We start from the raw sequence: 14,782 nt of genomic DNA, 5'->3' as shown, positions 1-14,782 counted from the left end.
ATCACCTTCATCCACTTAAGGACAATCCAGCATACCAGACCATCCATCATCGCCTCAAAAATCTTCAGATACGGATCTTCCTGGTGTTTCCTATTCTTCCAAGTTTCAGGCTCTCCCTTTTGGACCCAGCTTTACAGACTTTTTCCAAGAACTGTTTACGTTTACTTTAGTGTCTTCATTGTACTTTCTATTTTTCCTTTATTTAATATTTATTTTTAACTTTTCACTCAAGAAAAGAGGGCTGTTCGCAGCCAAGATAGGTATTATAGGTAATGCTGTCACCTGTTATTGGTACTACATTTTGTTTCCCATTGGCCAGTTGTCTCACAGCCTCATGGGATTTGTAGTTTTTTATACTCTATTGACTGCTGCTTTTGAAATAAATGCAAGATTAGAGACAAATAATACTCTCTTGTGTGTCTTTAATAAAATTAGGACGTTCCTTTGTAAATTAATAGGAAAATCTACATTAATTGACAGGTCTTTCCTAGGACAGAACATTGACTGGGTCACGCCGCCACATTTATTTGACCAAAGTCCACATGATCTGGAGTGGATGGGCACACATTTCCTGGAGTTCTAATGTTTGCTTCTGTAAAGAGAGAATCGCGAAACCCTTGCCTACTTTGTATTCAAGTGTCTCAGATATCAACATCTTAGAAATGACTGAGGTAACACATAATTGTGCTGTATTGTATCATAACATTTGTATAGCGCTTATTACCTCTGTGTGGGCGTGCTGAAACATTTTCCTAAATGATTTCATGCTGCACAATGTAGACTGTGGATGGAAAGGTGTTGTTTTTTTTTTGATTGTATGTATTTTCATGTCATGCCTGAAGACCACCAAGGTGCCGTTAATTGTGTTATGGGACACAGAGCTTAGCAGTATGATGGATGAAGACATGTGAGAGAGGTGTTCAGTTTATGGTTTTCAGTAAGCTGGGCAGCTTTGAAAAGCTAATAACTGAGGTTAACACACAACTCCTCCCTGCATTTCCTGGTACTATTAACTGTTTTTCTCTTGGCTTTAAAACTTACCTTTTTTTTTTTTACATTTTAGTGATTCATTTTAATGCTGAGCGTTGTGGAAGAAACCGTTCCAATTGAAATATGCATAAGTAACTCCACCTCAGACGACCCTAAGTAAACCTGTAACACAACATTTGGAGGAAAGCCATTTAGACTTTTAGAGGCAAAACCATTCACAGAAGTTGTTTCAGATTTCTGAGAGGCAAGCAGTTCTGCATACCTTTGCATCATAGGTTGCCAAGCAACGGGTGTAAACACAGCATCCATTGTAAGGCCCCGAAGCAGTGATTTCCGGCTACATTAATACAAGTTCCGTGCGATCCTTTGAGGAGGGCACCATGACTTTGCTGTTGAAAGGTAATATTTTGGTCTTCTCTCGTTGGTAAAATATTTCACGTTACAGAAGTGATCAGACTTAAAGTTCAGAAAGTGATTATAATCAGGGAGTATTAGAAACGTTAAGATGACTACAAAGGGTGAGATGACACGAGAAACGTCAGAATACCCTAAACAGTTTTAGAATACCGATCCAGAGTTCTAAAAAAGAGCTGCAATGCCGACGTAGATACAAAAATGTACCCGATTTGGGCGCCATGCTGCATTACCAAACAGCTTTAGACTCCTTCCCTATCCTGCGCTACAGGCTGAACATCTAGGTAAAAATGCTTTTTGTCTGTGCTGCCGCTACTTATGAAAGCAGGAGTAAACCGAAGGGGCATTATTTTATTGTATTTTGTTTTATTTGTTTGCTTATTTATTTACAGGTTGTTCAGCACAAACTAAACTCTGCAGTGACGTAGAGCTTTACACAGGGCCAGACCCCAGGGGCCTTATTTATGAAGGACTTGCGCCGCCGGTGCGTCACTTTTAACATGGGAAAAAGTGACGCACCGGCGGCGCAAGTCCTTCATAAATAAGGCCCCAGGACCGTATTAGAACAGAAAGAATAATATATTGCACCATAATGTGTGTTACACAGCGCGTAAATGGGATTTACAAATAATATAGAAACATATGGGGGCATACTGTAGGAAATATAAAGTCAGTGTCGAAAATGTGGGAAAGTATCATTCATAATTACATATTAAGATTTTTCAGAGAGTAAATAAGTTAGTGCAATTATGGGAACGTCCTGGTGTGAGGTGACGCAGAACATTTTTTAATCAAATAAAGAAAGTTTCCTAATGGCTAGATGGATCAAGTTTAAAACCTAGGGGCACTGCTGGAGATGGAGTACTTCAGTGTATTTGTCAATTTGAAAAATGGACTTTCAAAGAGAAAGAGTTGGCTCTTTGAAGTTTTGTTGCCACACATCAAATTGCCGATGTACTGGGCTAGATATGCGGAGAATACAGAGTAAAGGGCCTTGAGCGGGGTGCAGGCTAGCTTGTAGATATTGTTGCCTCATTGAGAAGCCAGTTCAGCTTGATCAGGATTGGAGTTATATCAAGCCTTGTTGTGCCAGTGAGTAACCAGGTGCCTCCTTACAATGCTACTTTAAGAGAGGTTTGCTATGTTTTAGGAATCCCTTCCTGTAGTGAATTTCCATGGTCCAGCCTTAAAAGCTCAGGGACTTGGATAACTTACTTAAAATCATTTACGGCGATGAAGGATTTTATTCCCCAAAGGAGTCAGAGTGTAGATTGTGCCTGTTGAGCCAGACATTTGTATACTTTCATGTTCAAATTCTTATCCAGGAAGAAGCCTAGTGGTTTAGTGTATCCACAAAGAAGTGTGGCTCAATGGTTAGAGTGGCAGACCCTGATGCAGAGGTCCGTCACGGGACCAGGATTCAATTCCCGCCTCGGCGGGTCTTGGGCTCAATTTCCTCGAACCTGATAATTCTCGCCTCGGTGCCTATTCTAATCATGGGTCCCACTCTGCAACTCCGGGAAATAGCTTGCTTAATCTCCACAACGGCCCCAACAGCGCTGAGATGCCTGGCTTCACCTTGGGGGTGCCCAGAAGTGGACACACACAAAAGGGGTGGAGAGACTAAAAAACACTCTTAATAATACAAAACAGAGAAAAATTCATCTGTTTTGAAAAACTGCCCTCACTCACATACCGAAGTATGTGACATGCTTCATCATCGGGTCAGCTTACAATACGCCCTGGTGTAGCCACACTCAGGGCGGAGCATAAGGGAGGGGGTAAAAATAACAAATTAATACAGGATCACAAGATACAACACAAAACGTATTATGACACACACTGTGGTAAAGTGACAATTATCACCCCTGTGACTGGGAATAGTGATACGACAAAAGTGCAGTTAAAGAGAAAGTGCTCTAAAACTGGTTTGAGGATACCAAACAACACCTTTATTCATAGGTTCCACACCAGGATTAAAAGAAAAGTAGGATGGGTCGTGTTTAGAGGAGAAATAAGGTTCTCAAAACATCCCTCCTAATACTGCTTGTGCCAAAATGTTTCGACCGACTTAGTGTGCCTCAAAAGGTCACCCCGGTCATCTTCAGGACGTCTGTCGTTCCCAGTCCTGGACTTGGCCAAGCCGCAATTCGGTCAGTGTACCAAGTATAAATAATTTCTAAGGATCGTAATTTGTGTGGTGGAGAATCCCAACAACACGGGATGCATATACGAGTTTATCAAAATTCACAACCCGAACTGGCACCCGGCAGGGAGGTCTCCCAAGAACACAACTGTTCTGCGGGAGCCACCTCTCATAACTGCCTGCTTCCGAGGTGCCCAGGAGTGCACAATTCACAGGGAAAGCCAGGAAGGGTTCCACAGCGGTATGCGTTACAGTGCCAGGACACCCCAGTTGGGGTATTAGTGCGCTTTACAAGTACAAATTACATTACATTACACAACGACAGGCTACCGATGCAGCACAGAGCATGTGGTAAGCAGGGGCATAGATACCATTGGTGCAGCAGGTGCAGTGCACCGAGGCCCATTGCTCCCTGACAATTGCTGTTTTTTACGATACAATCAACCGTCAAAATGGTAATTTTCCTTGTTTGCGCCCGGGCCCATGGTATCCTTGCTACGCTACCGCTGGTAAATGTTAATGTAAATGTCATGGTATTTATAGAGCGCACTGTCACCAGACAATCACCAGTGGTGTCGCCTATGCGGTTTCCTGGCGCTGATACTCATACTTCTGTGGAACCCCTCCTGGCTTTCCCTGTGAAGTGACCACTCCTGGGCACCCCCAGGGTGAAGCCAGGTATTCTTAGCACTGTTGGGGCCGGTGTGGAGGTTAAGCAAGCTATTGCCCAGAGTTGCAGCGTGGGGCCCATGATTAGAGTAGGGACCGAGGCGAGAATTGACGGTCCGAGGAAATTGAGCCCAAGACCCTGGTCCGAACTCTGCATCAGGGTCTGCCGCTCTAACCATTGAGCCACACTCCTCCACATGGTAATCTAGGCTTGGATTGGGATAGGGCAGATTATGAAAGCAGGAGTAAACCGAAGGGGCGTCATTTTATTGTATTGTATTTTGTTTTATTTGTTTGCTTATTTATTTACAGGTTGTTCAGCACAAACTAAACTCTGCAGTGACGTAGAGCTTTACACAGGGCCAGACCCCAGGACCGTATTAGAACAGAAAGAATAATATATTGCACCATAATGTGTGTTACACAGCGCGTAAATGGGATTTACAAATAATATAGAAACATATGGGGGCATACTGTAGGAAATATAAAGTCAGTGTCGAAAATGTGGGAAAGTATCATTCATAATTACATATTAAGATTTTTCAGAGAGTAAATAAGTTAGTGCAATTATGGGAACCTCCTGGTGTGAGGTGACGCAGAACATTTTTTAATCAAATAAAGAAAGTTTCCTAATGGCTAGATGGATCAAGTTTAAAACCTAGGGGCACTTCTGGAGAGGGAGTACTTCAGTGTATTTGTCAATTTGAAAAATGGACTTTCAAAGAGAAAGAGTTGGCTCTTTGAAGTTTTGTTGCCACACATCAAATTGCCGATGTACTGGGCTAGATATGCGGAGAATACAGAGTAAAGGGCCTTGAGCGGGGTGCAGGCTAGCTTGTAGATATTGTTGCCTCATTGAGAAGCCAGTTCAGCTTGATCAGGATTGGAGTTATATCAAGCCTTGTTGTGCCAGTGAGTAACCAGGTGCCTCCTTACAATGCTACTTTAAGAGAGGTTTGCTATGTTTTAGGAATCCCTTCCTGTAGTGAATTTCCATGGTCCAGCCTTAAAAGCTCAGGGACTTGGATAACTTACTTAAAATCATTTACGGCGATGAAGGATTTTATTCCCCAAAGGAGTCAGAGTGTAGATTGTGCCTGTTGAGCCAGACATTTGTATACTTTCATGTTCAAATTCTTATCCAGGAAGAAGCCTAGTGGTTTAGTGTATCCACAAAGAAGTGTGGCTCAATGGTTAGAGTGGCAGACCCTGATGCAGAGGTCCGTCACGGGACCAGGATTCAATTCCCGCCTCGGCGGGTCTTGGGCTCAATTTCCTCGAACCTGATAATTCTCGCCTCGGTGCCTATTCTAATCATGGGTCCCACTCTGCAACTCCGGGAAATAGCTTGCTTAATCTCCACAACGGCCCCAACAGCGCTGAGATGCCTGGCTTCACCTTGGGGGTGCCCAGAAGTGGACACACACAAAAGGGGTGGAGAGACTAAAAAACACTCTTAATAATACAAACAGAGAAAAATTCATCTGTTTTGAAAAACTGCCCTCACTCACATACCGAAGTATGTGACATGCTTCATCATCGGGTCAGCTTACAATACGCCCTGGTGTAGCCACACTCAGGGCGGAGCATAAGGGAGGGGGTAAAAATAACAAATTAATACAGGATCACAAGATACAACACAAAACGTATTATGACACACACTGTGGTAAAGTGACAATTATCACCCCTGTGACTGGGAATAGTGATACGACAAAAGTGCAGTTAAAGAGAAAGTGCTCTAAAACTGGTTTGAGGATACCAAACAACACCTTTATTCATAGGTTCCACACCAGGATTAAAAGAAAAGTAGGATGGGTCGTGTTTAGAGGAGAAATAAGGTTCTCAAAACATCCCTCCTAATACTGCTTGTGCCAAAATGTTTCGACCGACTTACTGTGCCTCAAAAGGTCACCCCGGTCATCTTCAGGACGTCTGTCGTTCCCAGTCCTGGACTTGGCCAAGCCGCAATTCGGTCAGTGTACCAAGTATAAATAATTTCTAAGGATCGTAATTTGTGTGGTGGAGAATCCCAACAACACGGGATGCATATACGAGTTTATCAAAATTCACAACCCGAACTGGCACCCGGCAGGGAGGTCTCCCAAGAACACAACTGTTCTGCGGGAGCCACCTCTCATAACTGCCTGCTTCCGAGGTGCCCAGGAGTGCACAATTCACAGGGAAAGCCAGGAAGGGTTCCACAGCGGTATGCGTTACAGTGCCAGGACACCCCAGTTGGGGTATTAGTGCGCTTTACAAGTACAAATTACATTACATTACACAACGACAGGCTACCGATGCAGCACAGAGCATGTGGTAAGCAGGGGCATAGATACCATTGGTGCAGCAGGTGCAGTGCACCGAGGCCCATTGCTCCCTGACAATTGCTGTTTTTTACGATACAATCAACCGTCAAAATGGTAATTTTCCTTGTTTGCGCCCGGGCCCATGTTATCCTTGCTACGCTACCGCTGGTAAATGTTAATGTAAATGTCATGGTATTTATAGAGCGCACTGTCACCAGACAATCACCAGTGGTGTCGCCTATGCGGTTTCCTGGCGCTGATACTCATACTTCTGTGGAACCCCTCCTGGCTTTCACTGTGAAGTGACCACTCCTGGGCACCCCCAGGGTGAAGCCAGGTATTCTTAGCACTGTTGGGGCCGGTGTGGAGGTTAAGCAAGCTATTGCCCAGAGTTGCAGCGTGGGGCCCATGATTAGAGTAGGGACCGAGGCGAGAATTGACGGTCCGAGGAAATTGAGCCCAAGACCCTGGTCCGAACTCTGCATCAGGGTCTGCCGCTCTAACCATTGAGCCACACTCCTCCACATGGTAATCTAGGCTTGGATTGGGATAGGGCAGATTATGAAAGCAGGAGTAAACCGAAGGGGCGTCATTTTATTGTATTGTATTTTGTTTTATTTGTTTGCTTATTTATTTACAGGTTGTTCAGCACAAACTAAACTCTGCAGTGACGTAGAGCTTTACACAGGGCCAGACCCCAGGACCGTATTAGAACAGAAAGAATAATATATTGCACCATAATGTGTGTTACACAGCGCGTAAATGGGATTTACAAATAATATAGAAACATATGGGGGCATACTGTAGGAAATATAAAGTCAGTGTCGAAAATGTGGGAAAGTATCATTCATAATTACATATTAAGATTTTTCAGAGAGTAAATAAGTTAGTGCAATTATGGGAACCTCCTGGTGTGAGGTGACGCAGAACATTTTTTAATCAAATAAAGAAAGTTTCCTAATGGCTAGATGGATCAAGTTTAAAACCTAGGGGCACTTCTGGAGAGGGAGTACTTCAGTGTATTTGTCAATTTGAAAAATGGACTTTCAAAGAGAAAGAGTTGGCTCTTTGAAGTTTTGTTGCCACACATCAAATTGCCGATGTACTGGGCTAGATATGCGGAGAATACAGAGTAAAGGGCCTTGAGCTGGGTGCAGGCTAGCTTGTAGATATTGTTGCCTCATTGAGAAGCCAGTTCAGCTTGATCAGGATTGGAGTTATATCAAGCCTTGTTGTGCCAGTGAGTAACCAGGTGCCTCCTTACAATGCTACTTTAAGAGAGGTTTGCTATGTTTTAGGAATCCCTTCCTGTAGTGAATTTCCATGGTCCAGCCTTAAAAGCTCAGGGACTTGGATAACTTACTTAAAATCATTTACGGCGATGAAGGATTTTATTCCCCAAAGGAGTCAGAGTGTAGATTGTGCCTGTTGAGCCAGACATTTGTATACTTTCATGTTCAAATTCTTATCCAGGAAGAAGCCTAGTGGTTTAGTGTATCCACAAAGAAGTGTGGCTCAATGGTTAGAGTGGCAGACCCTGATGCAGAGGTCCGTCACGGGACCAGGATTCAATTCCCGCCTCGGCGGGTCTTGGGCTCAATTTCCTCGAACCTGATAATTCTCGCCTCGGTGCCTATTCTAATCATGGGTCCCACTCTGCAACTCCGGGAAATAGCTTGCTTAATCTCCACAACGGCCCCAACAGCGCTGAGATGCCTGGCTTCACCTTGGGGGTGCCCAGAAGTGGACACACACAAAAGGGGTGGAGAGACTAAAAAACACTCTTAATAATACAAAACAGAGAAAAATTCATCTGTTTTGAAAAACTGCCCTCACTCACATACCGAAGTATGTGACATGCTTCATCATCGGGTCAGCTTACAATACGCCCTGGTGTAGCCACACTCAGGGCGGAGCATAAGGGAGGGGGTAAAAATAACAAATTAATACAGGATCACAAGATACAACACAAAACGTATTATGACACACACTGTGGTAAAGTGACAATTATCACCCCTGTGACTGGGAATAGTGATACGACAAAAGTGCAGTTAAAGAGAAAGTGCTCTAAAACTGGTTTGAGGATACCAAACAACACCTTTATTCATAGGTTCCACACCAGGATTAAAAGAAATGTAGGATGGGTCGTGTTTAGAGGAGAAATAAGGTTCTCAAAACATCCCTCCTAATACTGCTTGTGCCAAAATGTTTCGACCGACTTACTGTGCCTCAAAAGGTCACCCCGGTCATCTTCAGGACGTCTGTCGTTCCCAGTCCTGGACTTGGCCAAGCCGCAATTCGGTCAGTGTACCAAGTATAAATAATTTCTAAGGATCGTAATTTGTGTGGTGGAGAATCCCAACAACACGGGATGCATATACGAGTTTATCAAAATTCACAACCCGAACTGGCACCCGGCAGGGAGGTCTCCCAAGAACACAACTGTTCTGCGGGAGCCACCTCTCATAACTGCCTGCTTCCGAGGTGCCCAGGAGTGCACAATTCACAGGGAAAGCCAGGAAGGGTTCCACAGCGGTATGCGTTACAGTGCCAGGACACCCCAGTTGGGGTATTAGTGCGCTTTACAAGTACAAATTACATTACATTACACAACGACAGGCTACCGATGCAGCACAGAGCATGTGGTAAGCAGGGGCATAGATACCATTGGTGCAGCAGGTGCAGTGCACCGAGGCCCATTGCTCCCTGACAATTGCTGTTTTTTACGATACAATCAACCGTCAAAATGGTAATTTTCCTTGTTTGCGCCCGGGCCCATGGTATCCTTGCTACGCTACCGCTGGTAAATGTTAATGTAAATGTCATGGTATTTATAGAGCGCACTGTCACCAGACAATCACCAGTGGTGTCGCCTATGCGGTTTCCTGGCGCTGATACTCATACTTCTGTGGAACCCCTCCTGGCTTTCCATGTGAAGTGACCACTCCTGGGCACCCCCAGGGTGAAGCCAGGTATTCTTAGCACTGTTGGGGCCGGTGTGGAGGTTAAGCAAGCTATTGCCCAGAGTTGCAGCGTGGGGCCCATGATTAGAGTAGGGACCGAGGCGAGAATTGACGGTCCGAGGAAATTGAGCCCAAGACCCTGGTCCGAACTCTGCATCAGGGTCTGCCGCTCTAACCATTGAGCCACACTCCTCCACATGGTAATCTAGGCTTGGATTGGGATAGGGCAGATTATGAAAGCAGGAGTAAACCGAAGGGGCGTCATTTTATTGTATTGTATTTTGTTTTATTTGTTTGCTTATTTATTTACAGGTTGTTCAGCACAAACTAAACTCTGCAGTGACGTAGAGCTTTACACAGGGCCAGACCCCAGGACCGTATTAGAACAGAAAGAATAATATATTGCACCATAATGTGTGTTACACAGCGCGTAAATGGGATTTACAAATAATATAGAAACATATGGGGGCATACTGTAGGAAATATAAAGTCAGTGTCGAAAATGTGGGAAAGTATCATTCATAATTACATATTAAGATTTTTCAGAGAGTAAATAAGTTAGTGCAATTATGGGAACCTCCTGGTGTGAGGTGACGCAGAACATTTTTTAATCAAATAAAGAAAGTTTCCTAATGGCTAGATGGATCAAGTTTAAAACCTAGGGGCACTTCTGGAGAGGGAGTACTTCAGTGTATTTGTCAATTTGAAAAATGGACTTTCAAAGAGAAAGAGTTGGCTCTTTGAAGTTTTGTTGCCACACATCAAATTGCCGATGTACTGGGCTAGATATGCGGAGAATACAGAGTAAAGGGCCTTGAGCGGGGTGCAGGCTAGCTTGTAGATATTGTTGCCTCATTGAGAAGCCAGTTCAGCTTGATCCGGATTGGAGTTATATCAAGCCTTGTTGTGCCAGTGAGTAACCAGGTGCCTCCTTACAATGCTACTTTAAGAGAGGTTTGCTATGTTTTAGGAATCCCTTCCTGTAGTGAATTTCCATGGTCCAGCCTTAAAAGCTCAGGGACTTGGATAACTTACTTAAAATCATTTACGGCGATGAAGGATTTTATTCCCCAAAGGAGTCAGAGTGTAGATTGTGCCTGTTGAGCCAGACATTTGTATACTTTCATGTTCAAATTCTTATCCAGGAAGAAGCCTAGTGGTTTAGTGTATCCACAAAGAAGTGTGGCTCAATGGTTAGAGTGGCAGACCCTGATGCAGAGGTCCGTCACGGGACCAGGATTCAATTCCCGCCTCGGCGGGTCTTGGGCTCAATTTCCTCGAACCTGATAATTCTCGCCTCGGTGCCTATTCTAATCATGGGTCCCACTCTGCAACTCCGGGAAATAGCTTGCTTAATCTCCACAACGGCCCCAACAGCGCTGAGATGCCTGGCTTCACCTTGGGGGTGCCCAGAAGTGGACACACACAAAAGGGGTGGAGAGACTAAAAAACACTCTTAATAATACAAAACAGAGAAAAATTCATCTGTTTTGAAAAACTGCCCTCACTCACATACCGAAGTATGTGACATGCTTCATCATCGGGTCAGCTTACAATACGCCCTGGTGTAGCCACACTCAGGGCGGAGCATAAGGGAGGGGGTAAAAATAACAAATTAATACAGGATCACAAGATACAACACAAAACGTATTATGACACACACTGTGGTAAAGTGACAATTATCACCCCTGTGACTGGGAATAGTGATACGACAAAAGTGCAGTTAAAGAGAAAGTGCTCTAAAACTGGTTTGAGGATACCAAACAACACCTTTATTCATAGGTTCCACACCAGGATTAAAAGAAAAGTAGGATGGGTCGTGTTTAGAGGAGAAATAAGGTTCTCAAAACATCCCTCCTAATACTGCTTGTGCCAAAATGTTTCGACCGACTTAGTGTGCCTCAAAAGGTCACCCCGGTCATCTTCAGGACGTCTGTCGTTCCCAGTCCTGGACTTGGCCAAGCCGCAATTCGGTCAGTGTACCAAGTATAAATAATTTCTAAGGATCGTAATTTGTGTGGTGGAGAATCCCAACAACACGGGATGCATATACGAGTTTATCAAAATTCACAACCCGAACTGGCACCCGGCAGGGAGGTCTCCCAAGAACACAACTGTTCTGCGGGAGCCACCTCTCATAACTGCCTGCTTCCGAGGTGCCCAGGAGTGCACAATTCACAGGGAAAGCCAGGAAGGGTTCCACAGCGGTATGCGTTACAGTGCCAGGACACCCCAGTTGGGGTATTAGTGCGCTTTACAAGTACAAATTACATTACATTACACAACGACAGGCTACCGATGCAGCACAGAGCATGTGGTAAGCAGGGGCATAGATACCATTGGTGCAGCAGGTGCAGTGCACCGAGGCCCATTGCTCCCTGACAATTGCTGTTTTTTACGATACAATCAACCGTCAAAATGGTAATTTTCCTTGTTTGCGCCCGGGCCCATGGTATCCTTGCTACGCTACCGCTGGTAAATGTTAATGTAAATGTCATGGTATTTATAGAGCGCACTGTCACCAGACAATCACCAGTGGTGTCGCCTATGCGGTTTCCTGGCGCTGATACTCATACTTCTGTGGAACCCCTCCTGGCTTTCCCTGTGAAGTGACCACTCCTGGGCACCCCCAGGGTGAAGCCAGGTATTCTTAGCACTGTTGGGGCCGGTGTGGAGGTTAAGCAAGCTATTGCCCAGAGTTGCAGCGTGGGGCCCATGATTAGAGTAGGGACCGAGGCGAGAATTGACGGTCCGAGGAAATTGAGCCCAAGACCCTGGTCCGAACTCTGCATCAGGGTCTGCCGCTCTAACCATTGAGCCACACTCCTCCACATGGTAATCTAGGCTTGGATTGGGATAGGGCAGATTTGGGGTCAATCAGAACAGAACCTTGTCTAGAGTAAGGTGACTTTGTGCTGGTGTGGTGCCATCCAGGTTTGGATCACAGCAACAACCTGGCAGCATCTTTTACAGCCCGGAAAACATCATTTGAGTGTAGGAATGATTACAAATGTCATAGTGTCCTAAAATAATTACCACATTGTTCAGATTTGCATAGTTGCCATTTTAAAAAATCGATGCTTTTGTTATTTGCAGCGGTGTTGTTAGTTTGCAATGGCTCTTATAGGATGCGAAGAAAGATCCCCCCTCTTTTGGGTGTCAGTCCAAGAGAGAAGCCCCTTAAGGAGTGGCAGCTATTTAAAAAAGAATTTGCAGATTTATATAGCACGAACTCGAACCGAAGGTATTGGATCGCTTTACCAGTTTCATTACACAAGGACACATTCATTTTTTGGTAGGCACGGGGGGAGATTAAGTGATTTGCCCAGAATCACAGGATGTGGACGCGACCCCGAGGCTCGAACCTTGGTTTCCCAGCTCCAAAGTCGGCAATCGAGTCGTAAGACCACATCCTCTATCCCTGGGACTCCTCAACCCCCTCTGATACAGTCCGTACCTGCCACATCAACACCATGCCCACCACACATTGTTGTATTTCTAAAACGTAAAAGGTCAATGTATTTGTAGAGCACGCTGCCACCAAGCAGTTTCCTGGCGCTATTACTCATACCGCTGTGGAACCCTTCCTGGCTTTCCCTGTGAAGTGTCCACTCCTGGGCACCCCCAGGGTGAAGCCAGGCATCCAAGCGCTGTTGGGGCCGGTGTGGAGGTTAAGCAAGCTATTGCCCAGAGTTGCAGCGTGGGGCCCATGATTAGAATAGGCACCGAGGCGAGAATTGTCAGGTCCGAGGAAATTGAGACCAAGACCCGCCAAGGCGGGAATTGAACCCTGGTCCCGGGCCAGAACTCTGCATCAGTTGTGTAAGCTAAATCCACAACTCCAAAAACAGAAGTTCGGTTAAGATCCTACATGTTTCTATTAGCGGTTCTTGGACTGCGGTAAAACACTAATAACTAGCAGTTTGCACACATTTTTTCTTCAGGAGTCAAATTATTTCACTTCTCTCTCAGCAGCATTAGGTAGTGCAAACTCTTTCTGCAGTCACTCATTGTCTCTTCTGCCTATGAACACTTATTCCTAACTACAAATGCAGTCAGAAACAATATTTTGTTGAACTAATACTAAAGATGGACACTAGAAATAAATTGTGATTATGTTGCTAACTATAAAATGAGAGATTATTATGTTTTTCATTATCACATTATTTCTTAACAGTCAATTTTCTGGTCACTTACCTTTCTGATGAATGTGTAATAGGAAACTCACAGCTGTCTAAAAAGCTTGCTTAGTGGCCTTGAGTGTCTGCTGAAAAAATCCTTGTTCAACTTGCAGCACATGGTTAAAACCTAGAAAAGAGTGTACATCCTTCTTAAAAACTATGAAAGTAGCAGTGCTGATCTGACGAATAGGAACACTAGGCACCTGCTGTGCTATGAAGCAACCTGACTATGGCAGCAGGCACAGCATACACACAGATTATTGTTATTGACACCTACCTGGACAGAAGCAGAACAGGAGTACCTCCCACAAGCCATATAAAGCACAGGGCAGTAGGGCAAGCTGCCCTCACACACACTGAACCCATGCAGATCTAGCCAGAAGCAATGCAAGCTTTCCTTACATACATAGAAGAGGGACATCATCTACAGCAGCAGTCAATTCCTATGGGTGCACACATGCACACAATCCCTCTGGGTGCAGCAGTTGGCAGCAGTAAAGGGCTCCCCGACACAGAACAGATACAGGATGGCCAGCAGCAGGGCAAGCCAAGATTCCCTCACATACAGGAATGCAGCTTCTTGGTGGGTGTATTGGGAGGGACACCCCCTAATAGTTTCCTAGTCGGCCATGGCCTTGCAGTGACAGGCGGGTCTGCAGTTTACATGTGAGAATCATAGAATTCAAGAGAAAGCTGTCTTTGGTCTGATAACATGCATTAAAGTAAACTCGTTTTTCACAGAACATGTGGAAATGTTTCTTTAAAAGCATGTTTTTCTAGAAAAATTGTGATTTTTTGTAATGGGGATGGATAGTAATATAAATTAGAAACATGCAAAACACATACAATTAAATCAAGAAAAGTATTGTGAGAGCAACAACAAGTGACCGGGGAACCACAAGCAGCCCTGGCACAAATGCTCAAACCAGCCCAGCTTTTCTCTATCTTTTCTCCACTTGCTATGGAAAACAACCATTACAATGCAGTCATTACAACACACTACCTTTACAATGGAGCCATTACAACGCATGTCACTACAACGCATACCATTACAACGAATACCATTACTACGCATGCCATTACAACCCCTTATAAGGTAAGTAATGGGGATTT

General features: G+C 44.6%; 1 protein-coding gene across 2 annotated transcripts in view; it reads left to right on the top strand.

The window, feature by feature from the left end:
- The first annotated feature begins 569 nt into the window (after positions 1–569).
- HEATR4 (HEAT repeat containing 4) overlaps positions 570–14,782 on the top strand; it is a 344,851-nt gene continuing 330,638 nt past the window's right edge. Inside the window, exon 1 of one of the 2 annotated variants that reach the window (XM_086937243.1) lies at positions 570–671. In XM_086937243.1, coding sequence (XP_086793369.1) covers positions 663–671 — 9 coding nt within the window. In that variant the 5' untranslated portion in view covers positions 570–662. Of the gene's footprint in view, positions 672–1,297; positions 1,390–14,782 lie in introns of those variants that run through there. The other variant, XM_086937244.1, reaches the window with a different exon arrangement.

This window comes from Lissotriton vulgaris, chromosome 9 (assembly GCF_964263255.1).
Source record: "Lissotriton vulgaris chromosome 9, aLisVul1.2, whole genome shotgun sequence".
NCBI lineage: Eukaryota > Metazoa > Chordata > Amphibia > Caudata > Salamandridae > Lissotriton > Lissotriton vulgaris.
The sequence above is the reverse complement of the archived record's forward strand: the minus strand, read 5'-3'. Positions and strand labels throughout refer to the sequence as shown.